At 49.3% G+C, this 14,873-nt stretch overlaps 1 protein-coding gene across 1 annotated transcript; it reads right to left on the reverse strand.

Annotated features, from left to right (window-relative positions):
* Positions 1-3,413: 3,413 nt before the first annotated feature.
* On the reverse strand, positions 3,414-13,456 carry foxk2b (forkhead box K2b). Its single transcript, XM_037477009.2, has 9 exons — positions 12,889-13,456; positions 8,061-8,255; positions 7,401-7,554; positions 7,172-7,318; positions 6,758-6,951; positions 5,993-6,195; positions 5,548-5,787; positions 5,143-5,346; positions 3,414-4,869 (listed from the first exon to the last, which is right to left on the reverse strand). The coding sequence occupies exons 1-9, from the start codon at positions 13,179-13,181 to the stop codon at positions 4,688-4,690; spliced, it is 1,812 nt and encodes a 603-aa protein (XP_037332906.2). The 5' UTR covers positions 13,182-13,456; the 3' UTR covers positions 3,414-4,687.
* Positions 13,457-14,873: the final 1,417 nt, after the last annotated feature.

A 14,873-nucleotide genomic window follows, 5' to 3' on the forward strand; every position in this document is an offset into this window, starting at 1 on the left:
CATCAGCATCCTGGAGTCCTCAGCATCCTGGAGTCCTCAGCATCCTGGAGTCATCAGCATCCTGAAGTCCTGAGCATCCTGGAGTCATCAGCATCCTGGAGTCCTCAGCATCCTGGAGTCATCAGCATCCTGGAGTCCTCAGCATCCTGGAGTCCTCAGCATCCTGGAGTCCTCGGCATCCTGGAGTCATCGGCATCCTGAAATCCTCAGCATCCTGGAGTCCTCGGCATCCTGGAGTCATCGGCATCCTGAAGTCCTCAGCATCCTGGAGTCCTCAGCATCCTGGAGTCATCAGCATCCTGGAGTCCTCGGCATCCTGGAGTCATCGGCATCCTGAAATCCTCAGCATCCTGGAGTCCTCAGCATCCTGGAGTCATCAGCATCCTGGAGTCCTCAGCATCCTGGTGTCCTCAGCATCCTGGAGTCCTCAGCATCCTGGAGTCATCAGCATCCTGGAGTCCTCAGCATCCTGGAGTCCTCAGCATCCTGGAGTCCTCAGCATCCTGGAGTCATCAGCATCCTGGAGTCCTCAGCATCCTGGAGTCATCAGCATCCTGAAGTCCTCAGCATCCTGGAGTCCTCAGCATCCTGGAGTCATCAGCATCCTGGAGTCCTCAGCATCCTGGAGTCATCAGCATCCTGGAGTCCTCAGCATCCTGGAGTCCTCAGCATCCTGGAGTCATCAGCATCCTGGAGTCCTCAGCATCCTGGAGTCATCAGCATCCTGGAGTCATCAGCATCCTGGAGTCCTCAGCATCCTGGAGTCCTCAGCATCCTGGAGTCCTCAGCATCCTGGAGTCATCAGCATCCTGGAGTCCTCAGCATCCTGGAGTCATCAGCATCCTGGAGTCCTTAGCATCCTGGAGTCCTCAGCATCCTGGAGTCATCAGCATCCTGGAGTCATCAGCATCCTGGAGTCCTCAGCATCCTGGAGTCATCAGCATCCTGAAGTCCTCAGCATCCTGGAGTCCTCAGCATCCTGGAGCCATCAGCATCCTGGTGTCCTCAGCATCCTGGAGTCATCAGCATCCTGGAGTCATCAGCATCCTGGAGTCCTCAGCATCCTGGAGTCATCAGCATCCTGGAGCCATCAGCATCCTGGAGTCATCAGCATCCTGGAGCCATCAGCATCCTGGTGTCCTCAGCATCCTGGAGTCATCAGCATCCTGAAGTCCTGAGCATCCTGGAGTCATCAGCATCCTGGAGTCCTCAGCATCCGGGAGTCCTCAGCATCCTGGTGTCATCAGCATCCTGGTGTCCTCCGCATCCTGGAGTCATCAGCATCCTGGAGTCATCAGCATCCTGGAGTCCTCAGCATCCTGGAGTCATCAGCATCCTGGAGTCCTCGGCATCCTGGAGTCATCAGCATCCTGGAGTCCTCGGCATCCTGGAGTCATCGGCATCCTGAAATCCTCAGCATCCTGGAGTCCTCAGCATCCTGGAGTCATCAGCATCCTGGAGTCCTCAGCATCCTGGTGTCCTCAGCATCCTGGAGTCCTCAGCATCCTGGAGTCATCAGCATCCTGGAGTCCTCAGCATCCTGGAGTCCTCAGCATCCTGGAGTCCTCAGCATCCTGGAGTCATCAGCATCCTGGAGTCCTCAGCATCCTGGAGTCATCAGCATCCTGAAGTCCTCAGCATCCTGGAGTCCTCAGCATCCTGGAGTCATCAGCATCCTGGAGTCCTCAGCATCCTGGAGTCATCAGCATCCTGGAGTCCTCAGCATCCTGGAGTCATCAGCATCCTGGAGTCCTCAGCATCCTGGAGTCATCAGCATCCTGGAGTCCTCAGCATCCTGGAGTCATCAGCATCCTGGAGTCCTCAGCATCCTGGAGTCGGGGTCCTGCATGTCCACTCTGTGGAAAAAGAAACATTCTGTACTTGACACAGGATAGAAAACGTTTCGCTAAAAGACCCAATGATCCATCATCTGAGGACCATGAATATTTAAATTACTTATTGTGACATCGACAGTCAAAGCTTTTGACACATTTTCTCAATCAATTCCATGAGAAAGTGTGTCCAAACCTTTGACTGGTACTGTGTGTATGTGTCACTACAATAAAAGATTTGGCAATAGAAAAACAATCCTCCGGGATCTGGTTTCCAGTAAACCGCCCAACGTATTGTTTCCTTTCAAAACATTTTTGACCTACGTTATGACTTTATTTTATGACACATTTAAACCACATATATTAAGATTTTTTTGACTGAACATATTAAAACTTTCTTTATAAAACAATCACTTAATATATTTTGACTTTTTTATGCCCAAGATATTTTTCGACCAAACATATTTGGACATTTGTCTTTGACCTTTTTTTCATATTTTTTGACCAAACATGTTTAGACTTTTTTTCCATATAGCATGTTTTAACATTTTTTTCAAATTCATTTTTTGATTCTTTTTATACGTCTCATGTTATTTTTTTCGACCAAAGATATTTTTACTTTTTAAACTTTTTTAAAACTAGTTTTTTTTAAATGCAGAAAAGAACCTTCTCAATCAACGAGAATCTATTGACCATCTTTGATTTGTGAATCATTGAATTTGTGTGTCACGGTGAGGGTCACATTATCGTGGCTTTGAAGTGAGACTCCCCGGCGTCGGTCCAAGAGAGGACGCGTCCCGCCGTGCCTTCAGGCCGCTGCAGGTTCTGAGGCAGCGCTTTAAATTAAGGGATTACAGCGAGGAAGAACCAGGTCACAGTGATGAAACCCAATCCCCTCCGTGAGGCCGACACACAAAGCAGACTTTTCATAATACCAGAAGAACTGTGTGCTCTTATCTCTGCTGTGTTTTTTAAGTGCTCAGATCAGCAGGGGGGGCGGGGGGGGGGGCGTCCTGAATGTTTGGAGGCCAGTGGTGGAGCAGCTGTTAGCCGGCGTTACAGAAACAGCCTCCCAGAGTAGAGCATCCCGTTTCCTGTGTTCTCTCAGCCACCCACCTCGTCCCTCCATTCAGAGCCTGAAAGAAACCCACCAAATTAAATTAGGCGGTCACGTCCAGCAGAGGTGGTGTGACGTCAGCGTGAGGACCTGCGCGCGCTTAGCTCTGCACTGCCACCGTGTGGTCGGTGAAGGTACTGCTCTGGCGTCATTTCCTTCTAGTGATGGTGGTCGTTTTCTGAAACGTTAGGTTTAATTTAGCCAGTTAAGCGCCATCTGGTGGCAATTAGACCCTTTCCCTCCTCTTTCATGCTCCTTTTTTCACTCCTACTTTCCTTCAGCCATGTAAAAGTTGTCTTTTCTACTTGTGTAGATGGCTGTTTGTGTGTTATTCAGGACAAAGACGTCTCTATTTTCCTGCTGCTTGTTTTGTATTTTTAACCATCTTTCTATACTTCCCCCCCTCCTGGCGAGGAGAGGAACTACAGCCATCATTACAAAGCATCAAAAGATAAAGATAAAAGGGGGCTTTAAATTAATTTATTTAAAAAAAAGCATTTCTCCACTGAAGCGGAACAAACATCAATTATTTTTGCTTTACTATTGTTTGGAACGTGTACAATCAGAAGACAGACTCGCCAGGTCGCCGGAAGGAAAACGGTAAAATAATCAAGCAAAGGAGGTGTTGGTGGTGGTGTGGGGGTTAAGAGGGGGGGGGGGGGGGGGGGGGGGGGCTGCCAACACAGCCAGGAGGGACGAGGAGGAGGAGGAGAAATGGTGAGGAAGGAAACAAAAAAACAAAGAAATAATGAAAACACAAACATTTAATCAAGTGCAGGTCTGGTTCTTTTAACGTTTTCCCCCTCGGTTCAAATGTTACGTCGTGGGTCACATGCAGGGTCGACATCTGGAGCTACACATGGATTTCATATGCTTATATCGGTTATCTGTGCAAGTATTAAAATACGAAGGTATAGCTAAGCAAATTTCATGTGGATATGTCAGAACGAGGGGGGGGGGAGGGGGAGGGGGGGGGCAAACAAACAAATATTACAAGATCTATCACACTGTTTTACCCAACAGAAAAAAAGAAGTCCACATTTAAAAAATAAAATAAAAAAAAGTGAGATTTCTCTAACTTAGTTAAATGTCACCGACCTCATTATTTTCGTGTGCTTCCTTTTAATTAAATTATTACTTTTATCTAGATAAGTGAAAACAAACAAAAAGGGTCCTATGGCTCCACGTCTGAACGTCAAACTACTGCAGGTCTGCGTGGAGGTCGGGGGGGGGGTAGCTGCCGGAGTCAGGAATATCGGCTCAGGGTTCCATCCCCTCCTCAGTGAGCGGCTTCTTCTTCTTCTTCTTCTGGATAGTTTGTTTGTGGGGGGGGGGTCCTGGAGTCTCCTGTCCGAGGTAGATGCGACAGAAAAGGTGGCGTCCTCCCCGCTGGACCACTCGAGGTCAAAGGTCAGCTCTTAAGGGTTAGTCGTTGTTAAGGCTTCCTGTGGTTGTGGTTTTTAGTGACTCCTGTTCCAGTGGCTCACGGGGTGGGGAGGCGGGGCGGGCAGGGGGGGTTTCATCTTCGTCCCATTTCTTTATTTTGTTCTCGACCCACATTACAGTCTTTTCAAAAGAGGATCGGTTGTTATTCGATTAATTTTCTGGTGACGCTCTGGAGGAAAAACAAACAATGGGGGAATCTTCTGTTTGGCACCTCGGGAGGAAGAAACGGAACGACAGAGAGAGAAGGTGGTGGTGGTGGTGGGTGGAGAAGGGGGGGTGTTAGCGCTACAGGCTAGTTGAGGCCCGGCTCGTTGGCTGCCGCCGAGCCCGAGTCCGGCGCCTCGTCCTCCAACTTCGCCCGCTTGGCGTCCGGCGCCCCGGCGGCCGGCTGCTGCTCCCCGTTCTGTCGCTTGGTGGGGAGGGAGGCGGAGGCGGAGGCGTGCGCCGCCAGCAGGTGGAGGGGGCTCGCCACAGCTGGAACGGCAGGAGAGGAGGGAGACGGGTTACAACAGGGCGGCGAGGATGAAGGTCGAGCGCAGCCCCCGGGTGAGAAAACATCTGAAAACAGCCGCTAACCGTCTACGATCGAATCTGCACATATTTTGGTATTCCTCTAAAACTAAGGGGCGGAAAAATTATGTTTATTCCGGTTCCTCAACAAAACCACATTTTGATTGTCGCCACCAATGCTCGTCTTCACAGAGCGGCGCCTGAACGCATCACGATGCAACTCTACCGAAGCCTCACCTGAGCTGGCAGGTCCGTGGATGGCAGTGGTGATGCTGTGGGTGCCGTTCTGTGTGATGGCCTTGATGGGCAGCTGGTGCTGGCCGATGGGGGGGTGCTGCTGCACGATGGTGACGGTCTGCAGGGGGCCGCCGGCCTGGGAGGTCTGGATGATGCGACTTGATCCGCCTATGGAGCCGATGTTGGGAACCGCCTCCACTTTGACTGGGAGGACGGCACAGAGGGTTCAACTAAGAATTTACATTTACTACATGTACCATGTAATAAATACGTAGTAACAAATGTATACGTGAGATCATAAAGGAAAAGATACATTTATTGGACTGAACTCAAACAGTAAACAAAACACATTTGATGCAAACTCACAAAACTGAAGGACATTTCCCAGCATGCATCCTGCCTCACCTTTGAGCCCCGTGTGCTCCCCGTTCTCCTGCGGCACGCCCTTGATGATGGCGGCCGGCTGGGCGATGACGGGGCCGAGGGGCCCGGCGGGGATCTGCTGCAGGACGTGGACCGTCTGGATGGCCGGCTGGGAGGTGCTGGTGCTCACTGGGGAGGCCATGGTGTAGGTCACTGGCTTAATGGTCTGAGGTAACTGACGCTGGACTGCTATGAGTACCGGCTGGTTGTTGACAGGCGAGCCTGAGAAGGGGGGGGGGCAACGAGAGGCCCATCGGGACGGTTTATATACGTTGATATTAGGAATCTTACCCATCAATCATGGCTTTTTGCAACAGGAAGTGAAGACTAACTGAGGATGAGTTAGTCACAGTGAGTTCTGCCCTATGGTTTGTATGAGGAGAAGGGGGGGAAGGTGGGGGGGGGGGGGGGGGGGGGGGTTGCCTACCTGATGTGTTTTGTGCAAAGCGTGCTTCCTGGATGACGGCCAGTTTGGGCTGGACCACCGCGGCGGCGGGGGGGGGCGGAGCCGAGGAGGTCTCCAGCTCCAGGGGGACCGGGGAGCCCTCTCGTGAGAGGCTGTCGGGGGTCTGGACGCCGCTGGAGTGAGCGGAGAGAACCCCGGAGTGATTGGGGGAGACCGGGGCGCTCCTGGGGGGGGGGCGAGAGGTGACAGGTTTACTCCCCAGCAGCATGTTTGTTCGGTTCGGATGATTTCAGAGTTAAAGAATAAAAAATGTGTTTGTTTTGAATCGTTTTGATTTTAATTAGTTTTTTCCCCCTCAGACAAAACGGATCAGTGACAATAAAACTAAATCAAAAGCATTGATCATAAACAACTCTGCAGTTGAGTCAAATAAATGCAGCGTGGCCTTTTGTTTCCCTTTTCTCGATTTAAATCACATGGAGGAAAATATATACCGAATAATTAATATGCAGTTGGTATTTCTGGGGGTCAAGTCTTCCTTTAAATGAATAAATACAATTATTTTACTATTTTTTAAATACTTAAATACAACAGTTTGACTTTGAAACCGTTTATCTTGAAGATGGTTTTACCTGCATCAACAATGGATGCAGGTGTGTTTTAACCAACGAGATAAACACAACAAACTATGAATAATGGCAGAATGTTGAAAATATGAACGACGCGCTTCAAAGGCTGTGGTTGTGTGACTCAAAGCAGGTTTTGGGGGGGGGGGGGGGCGCTGACCTGGAAGAGAGGGGCCCGTGTGGGGTCCTGAAGCACGGGACGCCCCGCGGCCTTCGTTTCCTGAAGGCCTGCTCGATGAGCTTGCCCTCCGAGGACGGGTCTATCCTCCAGAAGGAGCCCTTGCCCGGCTCCTCCTGCGACCGCGCCACCTTGATGAAGTAGCGGTTCAGCGACAGGTTGTGACGGATCGAGTTCTGCAGAGACGGAGGAGAGACGTTACAGCGCTTTCTGTGGCCTTGTGAGTTCTGGCTAGAACATACGAGCCCGGAAGCAACACAATCGAACTCAGACATGTATTTGTGCAGAACAATGGAAGAAGAAATGCAATAAAAAACCGTCATACGTAGCATTTCTCCAAGCGAAATATTAACGTTGAGCCGGTCAGCGTCACCTTGTGGTGAATCGGGGTCTCACCTGCCAGCCCTTGTCCGCCGTCCTGTAGTACGGGTAGTTCTTTGTGATGTGGTTGTAGATTTCGTTCAGTGAGAGCTGCTTGTCCTGAGCCAGCGTGATGGCCTGGACGATCAGCTGTGCATAGGAGTACGGGGGTTTGGAGTCGTCCTGCGGAGCACAAAGGGGCGTCACACGTGATCTCACCTCAACTCTCTATGTATTCTTGTATCAGTTACCCCCCCCCACCCACCTTGGGACTGTCCCCCCCGGAGGCGTCTTTGTCGTTCTCGGGCTGCGAGTTGTCGTTCATGAGCTGCAGCTCTGCGGAGCTGACCATGCGCCCGCCCATCCGGTAGCCCGACGAACCGCCCCCCCGCGGGCTGGAGGGGCACGAGTTGGCAGCACTGCAGGGAAACACAGGGGAGGGGTGGGGGGGGGGGTCAAGAGACGGCAAAGACACCAGGCAGTGACCTTCACAGCCAGAACTAATGATCCGTTCCACACGGAACCTAAAGAGGATCTCCATGAGGAGTAGGCGTGGCCTCATGGGGGGGGGGGGTTGTGGGGGCAGAAGAAACCATCTGGTTTGAGAAGATGGAGGCGCCTCTGAACTAAGCCTAAGCTGATCACGCCGAGTTCAGCCGTCAGCTCAAGGTCAGCGAGGGGCGCCGTGGGAGGCTCCGCCCCCCGAAGGCCGTTTGGCCCACATACGGAAACAAGTGGGTTTGGTAACAGAACTGTGTGGATATCTGGTTGTTCTTCAATTACAGCGTTGTCCCACACAAGCGACACCAAGAAACCATTGATTTAACTATTTATGACAAATGAAATCCATCCCTGACTTGTTGTGACTCTAGAAACCTGATAACCGTCATCTCTGGGAGGGGGAGGGGGGGGGGGGGGGGGGTACCTGATGGTGCCGGTGGGCGAGGGCAGCGGGCTCATGAGGTGGGCGATGTTGTCCGGGATGCTGATGGTCAGCGGGGAGATCTGCGGCTGCACTGGTTTCACTGGCGACTCGGGCGCCTCACGCTTCACCTTCTTCCCGCTGGAGAGGGCGGTGAAGGTGATCTTGATGTTGGTGCTGGGGAACCGGAACGTGCACCTGCGACAGGAAGCGCACGTTAGCACACCGCAGCAGTGTCCGCTGGTCCAGCGTCTCCATGGAAACAAAACGTAACAGGAGGCGAGTAACAGTCATACGGCTGTAGATCTTTAAAAACACCCATCATTGAACTACATTTTTAGGACCGGTCCTCGCTGCTCCGCAGCTTACAGTTCAAAGTTCAGACTGTCGGTCACGTGACTCTTGGTCAAAGGTTCATAGTTCATAGCGCTGCCGAATGCAGAATTTAAGGTTTTTCTAAACATCGTTTGGACCGCAGAGATGATTCAAATACCACGGTTTAAAAGTGCAGATTTGCTGATTGATTAAATAAAACAATCTTTCCAATCCCGCCTGTGGATTTTGAGGGTTAAAAACGCGGCGGTGATGAAAACCAATCAAATCGGCGTGCGCTTCATCCATTAACGCTGCATCAACCTGTGGTGGATCCTCTGGCAGACTTTAATTAGCAGCGAGACATGAGTTTATTTAATTTGAATTGTGAAAGCTTCGTCTTGTGAACACATTTGTAGAAAAAATTAAAAAATCTAAAAGTGGTGCTATGTTTATCAAGCACATGTGGCCGGGCAACCTGCTGCGTTCTCTGTGGTGACCAGCAGGGGGCGACTCCTCTGCTCCCATAGACGTCTATGAGGAAATGACTCTACTTCTGTGTAGTGACCAGCAGGGGGCGACTCCTCTGCTCCCATAGACGTCTATGAGGAAATGACTCTACTTCTGTGTAATGACCAGCAGGGGGCGACTCCTCTGCTCCCATAGACGTCTATGAGGAAATGACTCTACTTCTGTGTAGTGACCAGCAGGGGGCGACTCCTCTGCTCCCATAGACGTCTATGAGGAAATGACTCTACTTCTGTGTAGTGACCAGCAGGGGGCGACTCCTCTGCTCCCATAGACGTCTATGAGGAAATGACTCTACTTCTGTGTAGTGACCACCAGGGGGCGACTCCTCTGCTCCCATAGACGTCTATGAGGAAATTACTCTACTTCTGTGTAGTGACCAGCAGGGGGCGACTCCTCTGCTCCCATAGACGTCTATGAGGAAATGACTCTACTTCTGTGTAGTGACCAGCAGGGGGCGACTCCTCTGCTCCCATAGACGTCTATGAGGAAATGACTCTACTTCTGTGTAGTGACCACCAGGGGGCGACTCCTCTGCTCCCATAGACGTCTATGAGGAAATTACTCTACTTCTCTCTTGATTTATTCCCTCAGTAAACATTGTAAACATGAGTTTATGGTCTCAGTCTCTAGTTTCAAGTCTTCTTCAATACGGCATGATGTTTATTTAGTGAATGATGGTCCATTTAGAGTCAAACAGACCATAAACCAGGTGATGATTTAGGGCGGGGCTACACACTGACAGATAAGTCACTTCCACATTTCAAATACGAAATCGAACTTTAGTTTAAAAGTCGCTCCACAAACCAGCGGCAAAGGTCACGATGACTTCGTCCACGTTTTAGTCTACGGCCAAAATACATCAAACGCCTCCAATTCATCACAAGGTCTCACGCTAGATCTTGTTTTTTTAACAAGGCAACGAGATGACGTTTCCATTGCTGCTTCTCCAGTATTCATGAAGGAGAAAAGAAACAAACAGCAAGAACCAACAGAATGGGCTCAGGAATGCGAGGACGCTGCCAACAGAAACCGAGCGCGTCGCAGGGAGGACTCCTCGCAGTCCAAATATTGTTGGATGCTCGATGAAAACAGAGCCGTGTGGACGTCCTCACGTGACGGATGGACGGGAAACCTTCGTGGGAAACCAACACACAGAAAGACCCTCTCAATCACTGCTGGTCAGAGGGCCGGGCACAGCAGGGGGTTTTGTTGTTTCCTTTCCTCTCTTTCTACAGGGCCCCTCGCAGAGCCCCCCCCCCCCACCCTCCCTGACTCCTACATCACAAATTAGACTGAAGCCACTTTGCCGGGGGAGGGGGGGGGGCACTTTGCATTGTGCATGTTCCCTCTCAGGACTTCAATGTGGATGTGACAGAGTTACAGAGGGATCCTTAAAAATAACTTCAACATCTAACGGCCGCAGAGAGCTGACGGAGACGGCTAAATATACCAATAAATAATAAAAGATCAAACTGGTGCCAATTATTGATCGGCTCCCGGCTCGCCATGGCGACCGGTGGCTCCGCTCTGGTTGTATGAATAAATATTTATAAACATTGTATTTATTGCAGCATCGGGTTTAGTTAAAACATCGCCTTTAAACTCACAAATCAGGGCTGAACGGATTTAGTTTGAAGCTTCCTTCACAACGTTATTATTAATAACTCAACACATCTCTATTCTCATCACGCAATCAAATGAACAACACGCGGCTCAACGTCTCAGTAACAGTCAAAATGCATTAAGAAAAGAAACAGACATGTTTTGAAAGTGAAACCACTGCATTTTCAAGACTTTTTCAATCAGACACCAGCTTCTGTTACTTCATGGACACATTGTGGATGATGAATATGATCAATATGTGTGCTTCAATAAGAAAAGCTTCTCTCTATAAACATCTAGTTGGGGTCCAGATATTTTAAATATCTCAGGAACCGCCACATTTAGTCTAGACAGTTTTATTCAACAAAATATCTCTAAACGCACCCCTTTAAATTGACAATGAGGCATTTTAAATGATCCGAGGCTCCATGGTGTGGGGGGCCGTGTCCGTGTTGTTCAGTATTCACCTCAAAGCATTCATTCATTCATTCATTCATTGAAGCCTCTTTATTGACTCTATTTTCCTCTCTGTGTGAACAATGAGGCCCGAACTCCCAAAAACACAGGCACACAGTTGCTATGCGGCTAAGCCGCGACGACGGCAACAAACAAAGCTCGTCCAACCAAAGACCCAACACCCCCCCCCCCCCCCCCCAAAAGAATAAGAATGTAAACAAAAGACAGCGACACCGGAAGAGCAGCACCGACTCGGGAGGGAGTTTGCGTGGTGTGGGCAGACGAGGGGAAAGTGAAGGCCGATGCTTTCTGTCGGGTTACGTCACCACAGAGGAATCCCAGGAATACAACCGACCCGTCTACGGGCGCCGTGGACGTCGGCGAGTCGCCTCCACCATGACCGCAGAGCGCCTCGAGTCCCACGCGACGCCAGGACCGACTATAAGCGCTTTGATGGAGGATGAACACGAGGAACCTTGGAGCGCCGCCGACGACGTTGGCGTACGATGTGGATAAATCTGAGTAAAACGGCCACAAAACACGAAGAGGACGTTGCGCTTCTGCAAAAAGGCAAAAGTTAGCGGTCCAAAAATCGCACCCAGTCGAAAAACTACGCTATTTTCTTTGTGCAGAACAAACTAGTGGTTGCAGATTGAGAGATTGCACAATAGCAGAGAGCCGTGTGGGAAGTCTGGTCACTTTGGAGGATTAACTGCAGACACCTTTTTAATAGCAAAGCTCTAAGCTCAACTCCATCCATATGGACAACCACAATTCAGTGTTTTTTTTAGTCTACACGCTTTCACAAAGTTGATTTATCACTCAGGCGTTATAATTGTTTAAAATGTCAGTAAAATGGTGAAATATATTCAAGAAACATTGGCTTATTTTCTACAACCAATGAAAGAAAACACAAAACAGTTTGATTAACAGCAAATGAAAGTGTTTCCTGTCATCAGCACAATAATTCATAAAATAATGTAAAGTTCTACTTGAAGCCATATAAAGACAACTAGTATTCCCATTAGAAAAGCTTAACTATTCATCAATCAGCACTGCCACCTGTCTGAGAGAAACCGATTTAATACTTTGTGAAAGTTGTGTAATCCATTAGGGTTAGGGAGTTAGGGTCTACAGATTAATCCGGGTAATTTGATCATGCAGATTGTGTCACAACACCTGGGACACCTGCACGACGTAGAAACACGCTTTAAGCGATATGCACGTCTCAAACGTGTACGATGTACCTTTTAAATTAAGTTCTAGTGTAAATTCCTCTCCACTACCCCGAGGGTGGAGGAATGCACACGCCAGCATGACTTCGGCTCCTCGGAAGGGGGCTAAAGGTGCAGCCGGCCCCGCAGCTGTGAGCCGGCAGGGCGGGGACGGGCCGGTTTGTTTACGTTTAGGGTTCGAGAAGAGCCTCCATTCAGCAGCTCAGCAGCAGCTAACTGCTAGCTAGCACGGGACAGCAGGAATGTTTACGCTCCCTCACGAGGTACACATTGTTGTGAACTTAAGAGTGTCCACGTGACAGGGAGAGAAGAAAAAAAAAAGTCCCACTAGTCAAAATCAACAACAGCGTCTGCGTAAGCTACCAGCTAGCTTCGTGTCTTAAGCTAACCTGTTAGCTCCAACACAGACTTTGTGGAATGCGGCTAACGCTAAATAACCACAGGGGGGAATGCGGAGCGCTCGCGGGCAGCTAGTTTACACGGTTGCTAACAGAAATGTCAACAAAGAAGGGGGTTTAGGGGACAGGACGCGGCATTCTTGCTAACATGCTAAAACACGTGGTCCTCTTGAGAATGCTAGGCAATATCAGCCCAATGTTGTTGACTGTGTACGTTAGCTTGTACGGCTACACTGGTGCTAGCATCCACATGTTCACCTATAAATGGAGTGGGGTGTGGGGGGGGGGCATACTTACATTCGTGGTAGCTGCAGAGGAGGGGCTCCCCGCCTGAGGAACACTCCGTCTACGAAAACCCCGTTTTTACCGAGGCACCTCAGGTAGAAATCCCCGCTGCCGGTGCCGTCGTCGCTGGCGGTGAATATCTCCAGGTGCCGCCGCGAGATGAAGCTGGAGTGGCCCATGCTGACGTCCACGGAGCCCTGGGATGAGTTCCGCCCGATGGTCACCGAGCGCTTCTTCATCATGTACTCGAACTCACGGCCCTCGAGCCGGGCGACCGGCCCAGACGATCCGCTCACCACGGCCATGTTCTGGAGGGTGGTGGAAGGTGTGTGTGTGTGTATGTGTGTGTGTCAGAGGGGGTGTGGGGGGGGGGAGGTCTCAAAACGCGAAATATAAATTATTTTGGACAAATAAAACACCGGTTTGTGTGGACGCCGGGCTGTGGCCTAACAGCGGCGTGAGAAATATACCAATTCTACAAAGAGGGACATCGAATTGAAAACAGGAATTTAGAGGGGAACATGCGAGGCCGAGGGACAGCGGCTCCGACCCACCGCCGAGAGAAAGGGGAGCAGAGCGATCCAACCAGACAGAGCGAGGGGCGGATATGCGCTGACTGACGGCGCGCTGCGCCAATGGGAATCCGGAAAGCCGATGCGGCTCGGCGCGCGCGGCCAATCAGGCGCGAGAACTAATCTGAGGACCGTTTCAAGGTCGGTTGGCGCGCAGTAATACGCGCATATGCTCGGGAGGTAAGAAACGGAGTGATTTTTTTTTTACACACAGGAAAGGAGTGGATCGGCCGGTTTACACGTGCAGTCAGTCACAATAACCACTACAGCGACACGGTATCGATAATCCATGACGACAGGTCGATATCACAAACTTTATGTGCATTCAAAATATGTGTGAGAATATTTATGCAGCATTTGATCGCCCCCTTTTCAGTCTCTCCACGTCGAATCGGCGTAAAAGCCACAGTGCATGATGGTTGCTCCTGCTCCACTACGAAATCCATGCCTGGTTTTGCACGCTGCCCCCTTTGCAGCATCTTGTCACTGTAATAATGAGGCTACCTTTTAAAATGATCATCGTTGCAGTCTGCAAGCAGTCTAAGCACATATATACATATTTATTTATAAATATAGATTTATAGATGTTATCATAACAGACCAACTTCATATCACGGTCGTGGGGCTGCAGGTCTGCAATGCCGTGCATGTCACGTGGGCAGACACAGGCCCAAAACAAGGCTGTTCAACGTAGAAACACGTAGAATCAACTTTTAGTTGATTACATGGGAGTCAGATTAGGTGTATGGCATGAATATGAATAATCAACAAAAAAGCATTTGTTCTGAATCATCATTAAGTCAAGAATGTATTTTTTAAACAAAATTAGGGATTTTTGTGTCCATGATTTCATGCATTGTTTGATGTAACAATGCAATTACACAATACCTTATTTATCACTTATAGCAAAATAGCACTTCTTATGTCTCTATTTTATCATGAAAAAATATTAATTTAAGAAATCATTTACATTTCTAGCTTTTTTAAGCTTCTTTTTTAGCTTATGCTTACTGCAGAAGTAAAATTATTATGTATGTTTAATTTAATTGAAAAAATCTTATATTTTAGTTGTTAGTTTAACACAATTCTATTTGCCAACGATTTCCAAACACGTTTTATTTTTACATTTCCTTTTTTCAGCGACAAGATCAAACACATTTAAAACAACTATTTGTTTCAGTTGAGTCCCATTATCCTTAAACCATGACTCCTCGAACCACTGGAGGGAGCCACGCACCATCACGCGCCTCAAGACGTGACGTCATGGGTCACCAGCCGACTTTTAGGGGGAAGTCTCGTCCACCAACAGAGCAGAATAATAATAACAACAGCTTTAAAATGTATTTTACTTATATTTCACTTTTTCTTTTTTACTTATTTACCATAATCAGTCTCTCTTTTCTTAGCGAGGCCTCCTGTGGTTGC

This window comes from Pungitius pungitius, chromosome 12, assembly GCF_949316345.1.
Source record: "Pungitius pungitius chromosome 12, fPunPun2.1, whole genome shotgun sequence".
Lineage (NCBI taxonomy): Eukaryota > Metazoa > Chordata > Actinopteri > Perciformes > Gasterosteidae > Pungitius > Pungitius pungitius.